Consider the following 13,418-nt stretch of genomic DNA (forward strand, 5'->3'; position numbering starts at 1 on the left):
TTTATCCATTTTAGTACTGAAAATAGTAAAAATGTTCAGAAGATTCAGAAGAAACAGAAGATTCCAAGGATAAGACTTTTATTGGACTTTGTATTGTAAGAGTCAAACTAGAAAATCAAAACTGATAAAAGAAACAAAGAGACAAAACTTCTGAAAAATCTTTACAAGTAAAATAAACAAAAACAGCTACAGTAAGACAAATAATATGCAGAACTTGCATGTTAAACAAACTGGTTTTATATTTTCATTTTTGAAGATTTTGAAGCTACAGAAAAGGTCTACCATCTGACTTCTTGGGCAAAGTGTAACCTTCTAACAAATGATGTACAGCATTTCTTAATTAAAAAAAAAGTCTTAATGTAAACAGAACTGGTTTTGTACAGTACGTATGTACAGTAATTCAAAAAGTAAATAAAACATCACAAAAAAAAATGCTGACATTTGAAGTTAATTGTATCACAGTATAATCTTAAAAGTGGCATTTAGGATATTGTTCAATGCAGGACAAAAAAAAAAAAAAAAGAATATTAATAAATACACTCAGCAGGGAACAACAGTTTAATCTTTTGCTGCAAAACCACAGCCAAAACAGTTGCCACAATGGTGATTGTCCGAGGTGAAGATTTAGATTAGATTCAAATAAGACGTTTTACAGGTGAGGCATGAGGTAAAGGTAACATAAGAACTGATTTTCAGGTTGCTGATATGTAACTGTGGGACATAAATCACCTTTTGGGACTACTGTCTTTTTTCCGAACATCTTCTCTGCTGCCCGGCACTCTTGTGAAATTGCGGAGCTAAGAAACTTTGACTTTGTTCTTTTCCTGGGCATTGATCTGCTCTTCTCGTCTCTCCTCCCTCTCAGGTCGATCCTCACCCTGTCGGGCAATGAGCAGCCGACACGTCAGCAAAATACCAAATACCAAGGCATGAGCATAGCGTTTTAGAGGATCTCCAACCAGCTGGTGGAAGAAGAGGACCGCTAGCATGACCAGTAGCAGAATAAAGTTGGCCACGTCTTTTGGTCTCCCTGGCACAAGGGTCAGAACAATCCCACATCCCACCTCAAGAGTACCAATAATCTTGCGTAGAAGCACAGAAGAAATGCCCATTTTTTTCAACGCTGGAAGGGCCTTGGCATAACTCTTGTATGCTCTTTTCTGGAAAAGGAACATAAACGTGGAATTTAGAAGCAGTTAAAATGCAATACTGTCAAGAATGTAAAACAATATCTAAGATAAATACATACAATTAATCACATCCAACACACAAGTTTGTGTTTACATAATATATGTGTGTGTACTGTGAATAATTATTATGTATATACATACATAACATACATGTATATATTTAAAAAATATTTGCATGTATATGGGTCATTGACGAATAAGTTCTTTAAAAGTGTAAAAAACACTAATTAATTTTGAAGTTTTATTAAGTGTCAACAATGAGATTATGTGGTTTTTATAATCAATTAACACTGCATTTTATAAGATGGACAAAATTTGTCACCAAAAAAGTCATTCAGTTTAACCAAAATTTCAGTTTTACCGAATGACACTTTTGGTTATAGCGAATGACAATATTTTCAAACAATGCTAACAGGCTAATATGTAGCTAGGTAGCTTGCTAGCTAGCTAGCAAAAGGACAATCAAGCATGTCATATTTAGTACAAGTTTTTAAAATATTACAACATTTTCCATGTTTTATAGCAGTTGTATCGAATGACCTGATGTTTCGGGACATGCATATAAGCAAGTGAAAACTACTTTTCAAATAGTTAAAAGAGAGAGTTAGGTACTTTGCTTCATGACTGTGCGGTCCTTTGCAGGTGTCAGAATGATGTCACATCCTGTCACATGATATTGACTGCATGACTTGATCCAAAATGGTCCCTTTATATTGGTTACTCCGAATGACATCAATGAAATTCATTTTTCCGGACATTCTTTCTCATAACAAAGCAACGACTTCTACATATACACATAATTTTAATGCCATTTTCCACTATGTTAATATATGATGTAATAAAATCATGCCAGAATAAAAAATATATACATTTATTACATTTTAAGATATTTTAATCACAAATGAAGTGACAATATTGGCCTTTGGACGGTTAAACCGAATGACATTTTGAAACATTAAAATCTTTGAAATACCTTTATATGTAGCAAAATATAATTAAAAACTTTTGGATTCAATAAAAGAGAACTAGTTGTACTACCTTACATACAACTCATATCTTTGTTTTTTATTATTATTATTATTATTATTATTAAGGGCTGACCTGTCACATCATTGACCCATATATTATGTAAACAAACTTTTATTTTGGATGTGATTAATCATGATTAATCACTTGACATCACTATTTTGGCTTATAAATCTGCAAAAACATGTTTTTATTTAAATCTAGTGTTTTGCATGTTTCTGTGATGGGTAGGTTTAGGGGTGGGGATTGGGTTAGGTGACAGAAAATATCATTAACTTGATATAAAATCAATGGAAGTCAATGCAATGTCTTTAATATAGTGAAACAAATGTGTGTGTGTGTGTGTGTGTGTGTGTGTTGAATGGATGCAAACGTTTGATTAGATTTCTTATTATTTTAATGCTCAATATTGACCCAACTGTACTACACTGAACTGTTATGATGAACTAATTTATTTAATACAAAATTACATATATTTAAATGTGTCTATGACATCAGCACAGCAGCTGCTGCACCTGCAGATGGAAGATGGAATTTGCTGGAAAGCGCCGCCATTGCATTATCATTATACGCTTCAAAAGAATTGTTTTAGAACGATATCACAAAACAATCATCACACGTTCATGAAAGCGTTTGCTCCATTTATCATACAGATGATGCGCATTGTGATGTCAGAATTGACCTATTTATGCGGTAATGAAACAATGTTGCGGCTGTGGACATGATTCACTTTTCAATAATGCTCAATTGTTTTACACAATCCGACTCATTATTATAGTATATTTTAGATTATAGATAGAATTAATTGCAGTTTGATTTCTATTCAACTCGATAGCCAATACGAAGAATGAGAATTATATTACACAAGCAGGCACCAACAGCACTAGCGGACATTTAATAGAAAACGCATAAACAGACAATTAAATTCGCACCCCCTCCTAAAACAAAGCCGTTTGCGTCCAGCCGAAGCTTCATTTGCTCATTAGTATCGATGCTGCTAAACGACGGTCACTTACCATTTCACTATATGCATCTTTGCTTAATCTTGGTGTGAGTTTAATTGTACCCATGAACACGAAAAAGAGACCCAGTGCAAAGGAAAGGGCGACAATGGTTACTGTTCTTGGCGAGGCCATCTTCAGCAAAGTCTCCCTTCGATTGGCATCCGTTGTCCCGCTCCAGCTTTCTTCACTGTCCTGCTGAAGATGCTGAAGGGGGGAAGGGCTTGAATACAGTCAAATATGGCTGCATGTCATTCCGCTGCAGTATTAAGCACCATTAGATGGCGCTGTTGTTGATCAATGTCACTGACATAAAGCCAATAGCAACTGCAGTGCTGTGCTTCTCAACATCAGCAAACCTTCCGAGGAGAAACCAATTATGTTCGGTTTGTAGATCCAAATATCCTCAACAAAAACTTTCAGTTAGTTTAGATAGCTTTTTTGTGAATGGTGCCTGATTAGAAATAGAAAATCACGTCACTGTGTATTTAGACTTTCTTAATAATGGTTTAATGCATTTTTAAATGCATATGACATTATTTTACCTAAGCGAAAAATATTTCCAGTTCATTTTTGTTGTTGTTTTTTCATTTAAAGGTGCCCAAGAACAAAAGATATAATATAATAAAGATATATAATATAAGTCTTAGGTGTCCCCTGAACGTGTCTGTGAAGTTTCAGCTCAAAATACCCCATAGTTGTTTTTTTATTAATTTTTTTAACTGCCTATTTTGGGGCATCATTATAAACGCGCCGATTTATGCAGCGCGGCCCCTTTAAATCTCGTGCTCTCCGCCCACGGAGCTCGTGCTTGCCTTAAACAGCTATAAACAAAGTTCACACAGCTAATATAACCCTCAAAATGGATCTTTACAAAGTGTTCGTCATGCAACATGTCTAATCGCGTAAGTAGAGTATTTAATTGGATGTTTACATTGATTCTGAATGAGTTTGAGGCTGTGCTCTGTGGCTAATGGCTAATGCTACACTGTTGGAGAGATTTATAAAGAATGAAGTTGTGTTTATGAATTATACAGACTGCAAGTGTTTAAAAATGAAAATAACGACAGTCTTGTCTCCATGAATACAGTAAGAAACGATGGTAACTTTAACCACATTTAACAGTACATTAGCAACATGCTAACGAAACATTTAGAAAGACAATTTACAAATATCACTAAAAATATCATGTTATCATGGATCATGTCAGTTATTATCACTCCATCTGCCATTTTTCGCTATTGTTCTTGCTTGCTTCCCTAGTCTGATGATTCGGCTGTGCACATCCAGACGTTAATATTGGCTGCCCTTGTCTAATGCCTTTCATAATGTTGGGAACATGGGCTGGCATATGCAAATATTGGGGGCGTACTGTTACGTAACAGTCGGTGTTATGTTGAGATTCGCCTGTTCTCCGGAGGTCTTTTAAACAAATGAGATTTATATAAGAAGGAGGAAACAATTGAGTTTGAGACTCAATGTATGTCATTTCCATGTACTGAACTCTTGTTATTTAACTATGCCGAGGTAAATTAAATTTTTGAATTTAGGGCACCTTTAACAAGCGAACAGCTAGCCTAGCCTACTTGTTTAACATCGTGCTAACTGATGAAAAAAAGCTTTTAAAGGGATAGTAACTTCACCCAAAAATGAAAATTCTGTCATCATTTACTCACCCTCAAGTTGTTCCAAACCTGTATGAATTTCTTTCTTTTGCTGAACACAAAAGAAGATATTTTGAAGAATGTCAGTAACCAAACAGTTGATGGGTCCTGTTGGAAGTCATAAATAAATTCATACAGGTTTGGAACAACTTGACTTTATGGTAGACTTTTTGACAATTTTGATCAGGAACACCATGAGTATAACAAGGTAGAAAAAAAGTCAGTTGTTATACACTGTGTGAGCAAAGACAGTAAGTTTTAGACCAATGTGATAACACAATGTGGGGGTTAATCAAAACTGGCTAGAATAAGATATAAAAATAACACAATGTTTTGTTCAGGATTTTATTTTTCATTTTCATTTGGTGGAAAAACTTCAGGGACGATTATTCTGAGAAATAAGTATCCCATCATGCATTTTTTGTCCTTATAAAACCATCGCACATCTATAAAAAGTACAAATTGGCTAAAATGAAATGGATTCATATTTTTTAAAAAGGTACATGTACAAATAAATACAATTTCACAAAAAAAGGGTAGGCAACTTCTTATTCAAACCTGTAAAGAACACATCTCGCGTTCGTAGATAAATAAGTTATAGATAAGTCATTGCAATGTACACCATGGTAAACCGTCAGATACTGTCTTAGGTTAGGTCACAATGAAAAATCTTAATAATACGAAAGTATTTTAGGACACTATCATCTTCATAGGAAGGCTAGTCTTTCTTCAAAACAGAACTTCCTGAATAGTTAATTCTCAGTGATTTCTCAATAATCTCTTAATACAAAACAAATTATACATATTCTTATGAAAATTTACCTCAAAAAGTCTTTACAAAAGTTTGCAGTTTGCAGATGGGCTCAGCTCATCATCCAGTGGGTAAACAACATCAATACGTGGTTCAGCATGTTCATTAGCCATCCATTTCTTCAATCTGTGCGATAACGTCCATGATCCTTTTTCTTCACTATCTCGAGACAATGTCCTGTTCCTGTCGGGCTTTGAGAGCCAAAATTGCTTTTCGGTAAAGGTCTATTAGGAAACAGGCAAATTAAATGCTTTCAATTAGTCTCCTACATTTCTACAGATCAGGGCTGTCTGTATTGAGCAAATCCTTTTGTTTGTTTTATTGTTTTAAAATCAGCATAGAACAATTATTTACAATAAGTATAAAAGTTCACATATGCATGTTTTAAAATTCCTCCCACAAAGCCAAAATTCATCCCAAGAACAGCCCTGATCAAAATGAATAGTGGTTTAGAGGTCACTGATGCTCACCGAAAGTATTTGAAAGATCTACAGACTGTGCATAAGTAGTGGGAACTTCCTCTGTGTTTATCTTGTTCTTTCGTTTTACTGTAACAGTCTTCTTTTTTCTCTTTCTTTCCTCTTTTCCTGTGAATAAGTAGGTAAAAAGCATGAGAGGGAATATGATGCTATATTTCACAAGGACATTCACTCTTAAAAATAATGGTTCTGGGTGGGGGAACCATTTTGTTTCAACAAAGAACCATTTAGAACAGTTCTTAAAAGAACCAGAACATTTTAATAATCTAAAGAACCCATTTCCACTATATCAAATGGACAGGTTTCATGGGTGTTAAAGGTTCTTCATGGAACCATCAATGCCGATAAACAACCTTTATTTTTAAGAGTGTATAAGCTTCCATATTCAGTTGCTGACACCAAGTACCTCTAGAGGGTTTGGAGACCTCACTGTTGGGGGATTCTGGTATACCCAAGTTCTCTTCTTTTACTTTGGCTTTGCGTTTCAGCTTTCCACGTTTCGGTGGCAGCAATGCACTGCTTGCTTTTTCTTTCTGGCTGCTGTGTTCCTGTTCTGCTTCATTTCCTTCTGTCTCCTCCACCTCTTCTTCATTTACTCCTCTGCTTGGACTCTCCTTCTTAATTTTAACCTTCACTTTCTTCTTTTTGCTTAATTTCTTTTTTAAAGAGTTCTCCTAAAATGTCAAAGGGTAAATCAATAAGTGAAGTGAGTAATATAACAGTATAGATTTGTTAAGATTTCCATGATAAAGATTTTTACCTTATTTAGAATGTTTTTGATTGGTTGCAGAGTCCCATTGTTTCTTACAGTTTCACTGTGATGTTCTTGACGGATATCTGTTTTGCTTATCCGTGTTCTGCAAGACAAGTTTAGTTATGTACATCTTATTACACGTATATCTTATCTAATTATTTGTACACAAATTAGCATATATACACTACCGTTAAAAAGTTTTGGGTCAGTAAGAGTTTTAAATCAATTAATACTTCAGAAAGGAACCATTATATTGTAACAAAAGTTTCACAAAAATATTAAGCAGCATTAAGCAGTTTTAATCATTGATAATAATAAGAAATGTTTCTTGAGCATCAAATCAGCATATTAGACTGATTTTTGAAGGATCATGAAGACTGGAGTAATGATGCTGAAAATTCAGGTTTTCCATCACAGGAATAAATTACATTTAAAAATATATCAAAATAGAAAACAATTCTTTTAAACTGTTATGATATTTCACAATATTACAGTTTTGACTGTATTTTTGATCAAATAAATGCAGCCTTGGTAAGCATAAGAGACTTTTTTCAAAAACATTTAAAAATCATATTGACCCCAAACTTTTGACAGGTGGTGTGTGTATATTATCTTATATAAAAAGCAGCCCTCACCTCTCCTCTTTAGATTTGTTCCGGCTCTTCTCTATTTTTCCTCTCCTTTCCTTTTCTTCTGGCCCTAAAGGTCGCTTCCCATCTCTCATCACACGGGCACAGAGGTCTGGGTAGTCCAGGCACACGGCTCGCAGAAGCCATCTGAGACCTCGAAGGGTCTTCCTGTCGGACCAGCGGCGCAGGTCCATTGAGGCAGAACATGGCTCCTGATTGAGATCAACAGAATATATGGTAATAAAACTACTGCTAACTAGTCAAGGTGTTGCCATAAACTTTAACATTTACAATCCAACAATACATATTATCAGTTTCCTAACTACATAATTACTTCCTAAAGGTTTCATTTGTTATGCATATGTCAGATTTTTATTTTTATTGGTCTACAGTACTCACAATATGGCAAAGGGACCGGCTCTGGTTGACAAGCTTCTCTAGGGAGAGAATTTCAATGAGTTCATTTCCCAGCAGAGCATTCATTTTGTCCTGTTTATTGGCCAGCCTGTTATGAGATATAGAGAAATGAGTCACTGATTAGACACTGAAGATGGGTTGGGGCAGCAGTTTGTACCTTGTTAATACAGAATTTTATATTGATTTTAAAACAGAATTGTTTGTAGTGGTGCCTTTTGTCAGAAAAAAAAAGAACATAATGAAATTTCTGTCATTTATTACTCACTCTCATGTCGTCCCAAACCAGTAATACCTTCGTTCATCTTTGGAACACAAATTAAGATATTTTTTATGAAATCCAAGGGTTTCAGAAACACACATTAGCAGCAACGTCATTGCACCTTTTAAGGTCCAGAAAATAGTCTACTAAAGTGACTACAGTGGGTTCAACCTTAATGTTATGAAGCGACAAGAATACTTTCTGGTTGAACCAAATACTTTAGGGTTGTACCACTGTAGTCACATGGACTATTTTAACAATGTCTTTACTAACTTTCTGCACCTCAAAAGGTGCAATGACGTTGCTGCCTATGTGTAGTTCAGAAACCCTCGGATTTGTGTTTCTAGGATGAACGAAGGTATTACTGGTTTGGAACGACATGAGGGTGAGTAATTAATGACAGAAACCCTTTAAGAAAACAGTCTAAAAAATAATCTGACTGGTTGTTGACATGTAGTTGTAAAGTTACTTATAGTTAGTAGAATGTCTAAAGTGGAATATCTGCAATAATCCACCGAGTGTCTGTAAAAAGAGACCAACCTTTGGTCTGTATTCCAAAGCATTCAAGAATTTAAACTATTTTTAAGTCCAGATCCATGCTCAAAAAGGGGAACAGTTTAATCATTAAACAGGGGTATCTTACACAAGAAGAGGTTTTCCTGCTACTCTTGGATGCTTCAGCAAGTCCACTAGAGCTTCTTTGACCTCTTTCATTCGTTGTCTGTCACTGGAATCCACCACAAAGATGATGCCGTGAGCTTCACCGTAATGCTCTCTCCAGGACCCCCGAACCTCTGGAGCCCCACCCATATCCAGAATGTTAACCAAGTAGTTCTCCAGCTTTAATTCAGTGCGGACACATCCATGGGTGGGACCTACATCTCCAGGGGGCACTAAACAAATGACAGTGAAATTAGTATCTGCAAATCTCTCACTAATATAATGTTTCATTAATTAAAATTACCTCTCAACATCCCTCTGACACAAGATGTTTTTCCAGCCTTGTCCAAGCCAACCACTAGCACTGTGATCTTCCTATAAAACATTTAAAACAAGCTTAGTTCAGTTCTGTATATGTTCTTGACCCTTTACACCAAAAAAAGTTTCTATAGGACAAGTATCTTAAATAAATACATAGTACTTTCAATTTTTTTCTAGTGTTATAGTATGTTTATGAGCTGTTTCATTCAAAAAAGTTAAAGGTGCCCTAGAACCAGTTTTAACAAGATGTAATATAAACCTAAGGTGTCTGAACGTGTCTGTGAAGTTTCAGCTCAAAATACCTCATAGATTTTTTTTTTATTAATTGTTTTAAATGCCTATTTTGAGCCATAATTATATATGCACCGATTCAGTGCGCGGCCCCTTTAAATCTCACGCTCCCCCGCCCCCGAGCTCTCGACTGCCTTAACCAGCATAAACAAAGTTCACACAGCTAATATAACCCTCAAAATGGATCTTTACAAAGTGTATATCATGCATACTGCATGCATGCATCGATTCCTGTGAGTATAGTATTTATTTGGATGTTTACATTTGATTCTGAATGAGTTTGAGGCTATGCTCCGTGGCTAACGGCTAATGCTACACTGTTGGAGAGATTTATAAAGAATGAAGTTGTGTTTATGAATTATACAGTCTGCAAGTGTTTAATAATGAAAATAGCGACGGCTCTTGTCTCCGTGAATACAGTAAGAAACGATGGTAACTTTAACCACATTTAACAGTACATTAGCATCATGCTAATGAAACATTTAGAAAGACAATTTAAAAATATCACTAAAAATATCATGATATCATGGATCATGTCAGTTATTATTGCTCCATCTGCCATTTTTCGCTATTGTCCTTGCTTGCTTACCTAGTCTGATGATTCTGCTGTGCACAGATCCAGACGTTTTGCTCTTGTGTAATGCCTTGAACATGGGCTGGCATATGCAAATATTGGGGGCGTACATATTAATGATCCCGACTGTTACGTAACAGTCGGTGTTATGTTGAGATTCACCTGTTTTTCTGAGGTCTTTTAAACAAATGAGATTTATATAAGAAGGAGGAAACAATGGAGTTTGAGACTCACTGTATGTCATTTCCATGTACTGAACTCTTGTTATTCATCTATGCCGAGGTTCAATTCAATGGCATCTTTAATTACTCAAAACCATAAACTGATCCCATGATGGAAGCCCTTAAAAGGATTTAAGAGTCTGACAGAACCCTTTAAGGTTCTATATAGAACCTTTTCTGTCCCCTTCTGATCAACAAAGAACAAAACATAGAATTGTGTGGGATTTTCTTGGCTGACTGGTACCTCAGGGGTTGCTGGAGTTTGGAGACCCAGCTGCAGCAATTGCTCATGAGGTTGAACATGTTGACCTGAGGAGGAGAGCACCAGGGAGAGCACCATCGTCTCCTTAACTCGTACCTGAGAGCAGATAACGGGACACTCAATCACTGCATGGCCTGTAAATACATGTAAAACCCCACCTGTTGTGTCTCGCACAAGCATTAACCTCAAGAATTAAGGATTCATTAGTGACTTCGAATTTCTGCCACCCACACTGTACCTGTAATGTTTAAAGTGGCTTAAAAATAAGATATCAAACAGTATGATAAAATGCAGGATCAGTTATGAGAAAGAGCTGGTCTTATTTTGGTTTTTGCAATTATAAAACTGCATTTTATAATTTTTAATATTGTTTTTACTTTGTTATTTAAGAAAAAAATACTTAAATTTTTAAATACTTATTTAAAAATGTATTTATTTACTTCAGCATTACTTCTGTACTTCATTTTCACAGCGTTAAGAGATCACAACACTGCAAAAGAGCTGATTAGGCATTGTATTTGAGCCAACTAGCAGAATAAGCTCTTGAATGCAAAGATAACCTAGTTATTTTCACAGAGCAGCTCCCTGTCCAGAGTATAAACACACAGTAGTCTAATTACATTTACAGCTGACTGAGATGTAGGGAGGTTTGTTATCTTAGTGCTTGGTCCATCACTGGACATCTGTTCAGCCCTGTAAGCCTTTAAAGTATAGTCTGAGTCAATTACGCTGTTCTCATTCTGAACACATGACCCCTTTAACCAAGCAAATGCACTGCAACAGCCCACCTATCAGTTACTCTTTATGTCTGGAACCATAAAATAAGTTTATACAATTTTTTCCTACTTAAAATTTTGACTGACAGTTTATATATAATTATTTGTTGCTACAACTGTCAGTTCTAAACTGCATATTTGACTACAGAGACAGGACATCAACATGTTAGTGTGGATTATAAATACAGTATAAACTTAATCTAGAACCAAACAAAAAAATCATTTTAGAGTGTTTCTGAATTTGTTAAGAAAAAAACAAATCATATTCAGTCTACTTCCTCTGCACGACCACATATGATCATTAACAACATCGACGAGTATACAGACATATGCAGATACACAATGCAGAACATCTTATGGTTTATATGTAGTTATTAAACAAAAAATGTATAAAATATTTATATATATATCACATTACTCACAGTAGTATGTCAGACTCCATGCGTTTTTGTTTGTCTCTCCAGAAACATTTTGCACAAGGCTGCTAAAAACTAATCAGGCTCTACTTATTCTTCTAATCCTGTCACCTCATGTGGGAGGAGCTTGGAAGGAACGCCATCACATCCTTACAACCAATCATAATATGGTTCACAAGTTGAAAATACTGGCAAGCTGCCATGGCTTGTTTAGGTCTCTTTAACTGGGCCAAATATAGACACCTACAAGGTAATTACAAGTCAACTGTACCTAAGCATTCTTATTAATACTTATAAGTTACTTTTAGTTAATTACTACTCAGTCTAACATCATTGAAGGTACCATCATAGCATGACGTCATACTGTCGTTGACACACCTCTGGCAGATAAAGCATCCAAGTGATGCAGTCTGACCTACTTCTAAAATCTGTGCATATCATTATTATTTTTTAAAGGGTTAGTTCACACAAAAATGAACTTCTGTCATTAATTACTCACCTACATGTCGTTCCACACCCGTAAGACCTTCATTCATCTTCGGAACACAAATTAAGATATTTTTGATGAAATCCGAGAGCTGTCAATTTAACCACCACTTTCAAGGTCCAGAAAGGTACTAAAGACATCGCTAAAATAGTCGACATGACTGCAGTGGTTCAACCTTAATTTTATGAAGCAACAAGAATACTTTGTGTGCAAAAACAAAACAAAAATAACAAATTTATTCAACAATATCTGCTGTTCTGTGTCATTCTCCTACACTTTACGTCAGAATGCCAGCTCAGTATTGGCCAACGCCGTTCATGTAAGGAGCACAACGCATACGTCTGATGCTGTTCTGACGTGGAACCTGTAAGCGCTGCAAGGGCAGTGTAAGAGAATGTAGGCGAATTTGTGGTCCGAAGATGAACGAAGGTCTTACGGTTGTAGAGTGAACTAGGTGAACTAGGTTTTTAGGTGAACTAACCCTTTAATTATGCCCTTATAATCTTTAATCAAAAACAGAAACTTCCACTGCCAACCCGGAAGTTATCATCACCCTGGTTCCCTTGACAAAACCCATAAGGATTTTTCAATTAAAGGTTATTGCATAAAGTGTGAACAAGAAAAGAGTATGATTCTTACACGTTTTGTTCATCATGATAATCTTCACAAATGAACACAGCTTTTATGAATTTTAAAGCATAAATACAATGGCCAGAAGTTAAAAATGAATACGGCTGCATGAAATCAACGTCACCACCAGTAACGTTCGACAACTCTTTTAGTCTTTATTTTAAAAAAAAATCCCTGAAAGTTTGAGTTAGATCATTTGCAAGAATGCAAATATAAACACAATGTGGATGTAAAAGCAGACTATAGTGAGTAGAAGAGTTTACCTGTTTGACTGATGGTTAATGTCCCCAACAACCTCTATCATCTGATTAGCTTGTTAGCAATTGCATTTTTCAAGACAAGTAAAAGCTTTACAAAAAATCACAAGTGGGGTATTACTTCTGTATTTTATGTTGTACGCAAAAAAATAGAATGCAAAAATATCTTGAGTTTGTGTTAACCATAGACCTTATTTCAGGAATTTAACCAAAAACCCATTCAAAGAATTTATTGACTTCAGAACGATGGAACAGGATGCTTGTTTCCTGGTTTTGGCCTACATGTGTCATCC

At 35.5% G+C, this 13,418-nt stretch overlaps 2 protein-coding genes across 2 annotated transcripts; both read right to left on the bottom strand.

Annotated features, from left to right (window-relative positions):
- Window positions 1–61: 61 nt before the first annotated feature.
- On the bottom strand, window positions 62–3,477 carry tmem35 (transmembrane protein 35). The gene is made up of 2 exons (XM_048177017.1): window positions 3,233–3,477; window positions 62–1,160 (listed from the first exon to the last, which is right to left on the bottom strand). The coding sequence occupies exons 1-2, from the start codon at window positions 3,350–3,352 to the stop codon at window positions 798–800; spliced, it is 483 nt and encodes a 160-aa protein (XP_048032974.1). The 5' UTR covers window positions 3,353–3,477; the 3' UTR covers window positions 62–797.
- A 1,720-nt stretch (window positions 3,478–5,197) lies between these two features.
- On the bottom strand, window positions 5,198–12,168 carry arl13a (ADP-ribosylation factor-like 13A). Its single transcript, XM_048176538.1, has 10 exons — window positions 11,758–12,168; window positions 10,542–10,655; window positions 9,195–9,265; window positions 8,874–9,123; window positions 7,954–8,059; window positions 7,561–7,766; window positions 6,932–7,028; window positions 6,578–6,845; window positions 6,163–6,279; window positions 5,198–5,916 (listed from the first exon to the last, which is right to left on the bottom strand). The coding sequence occupies exons 1-10, from the start codon at window positions 11,775–11,777 to the stop codon at window positions 5,852–5,854; spliced, it is 1,314 nt and encodes a 437-aa protein (XP_048032495.1). The 5' UTR covers window positions 11,778–12,168; the 3' UTR covers window positions 5,198–5,851.
- Between the last annotated feature and the right edge of the window lie 1,250 nt (window positions 12,169–13,418).

Source organism: Megalobrama amblycephala, linkage group LG23 (genome assembly GCF_018812025.1).
Source record: "Megalobrama amblycephala isolate DHTTF-2021 linkage group LG23, ASM1881202v1, whole genome shotgun sequence".
Classification (NCBI taxonomy): domain Eukaryota; kingdom Metazoa; phylum Chordata; class Actinopteri; order Cypriniformes; family Xenocyprididae; genus Megalobrama; species Megalobrama amblycephala.

Coding starts and splice junctions, on each gene's coding strand:
- arl13a (XM_048176538.1), bottom strand. CDS start 11,777: ATGGAGTCTGACATACTACT. Junction 9,266..10,541: donor AAACTCCAGCAACCCCTGAG/GTACCAGTCAGC, acceptor AATGTTTTATAG/GAAGATCACAGTGCTAGTGG. Junction 8,060..8,873: donor GCAGGAAAACCTCTTCTTGT/GTAAGATACCCC, acceptor ATCTCATAACAG/GCTGGCCAATAAACAGGACA.
- tmem35 (XM_048177017.1), bottom strand. CDS start 3,352: ATGGCCTCGCCAAGAACAGTAACCATTGTCGCCCTTTCCTTTGCACTG. Junction 1,161..3,232: donor AAGATGCATATAGTGAAATG/GTAAGTGACCGT, acceptor TTCCTTTTCCAG/AAAAGAGCATACAAGAGTTA.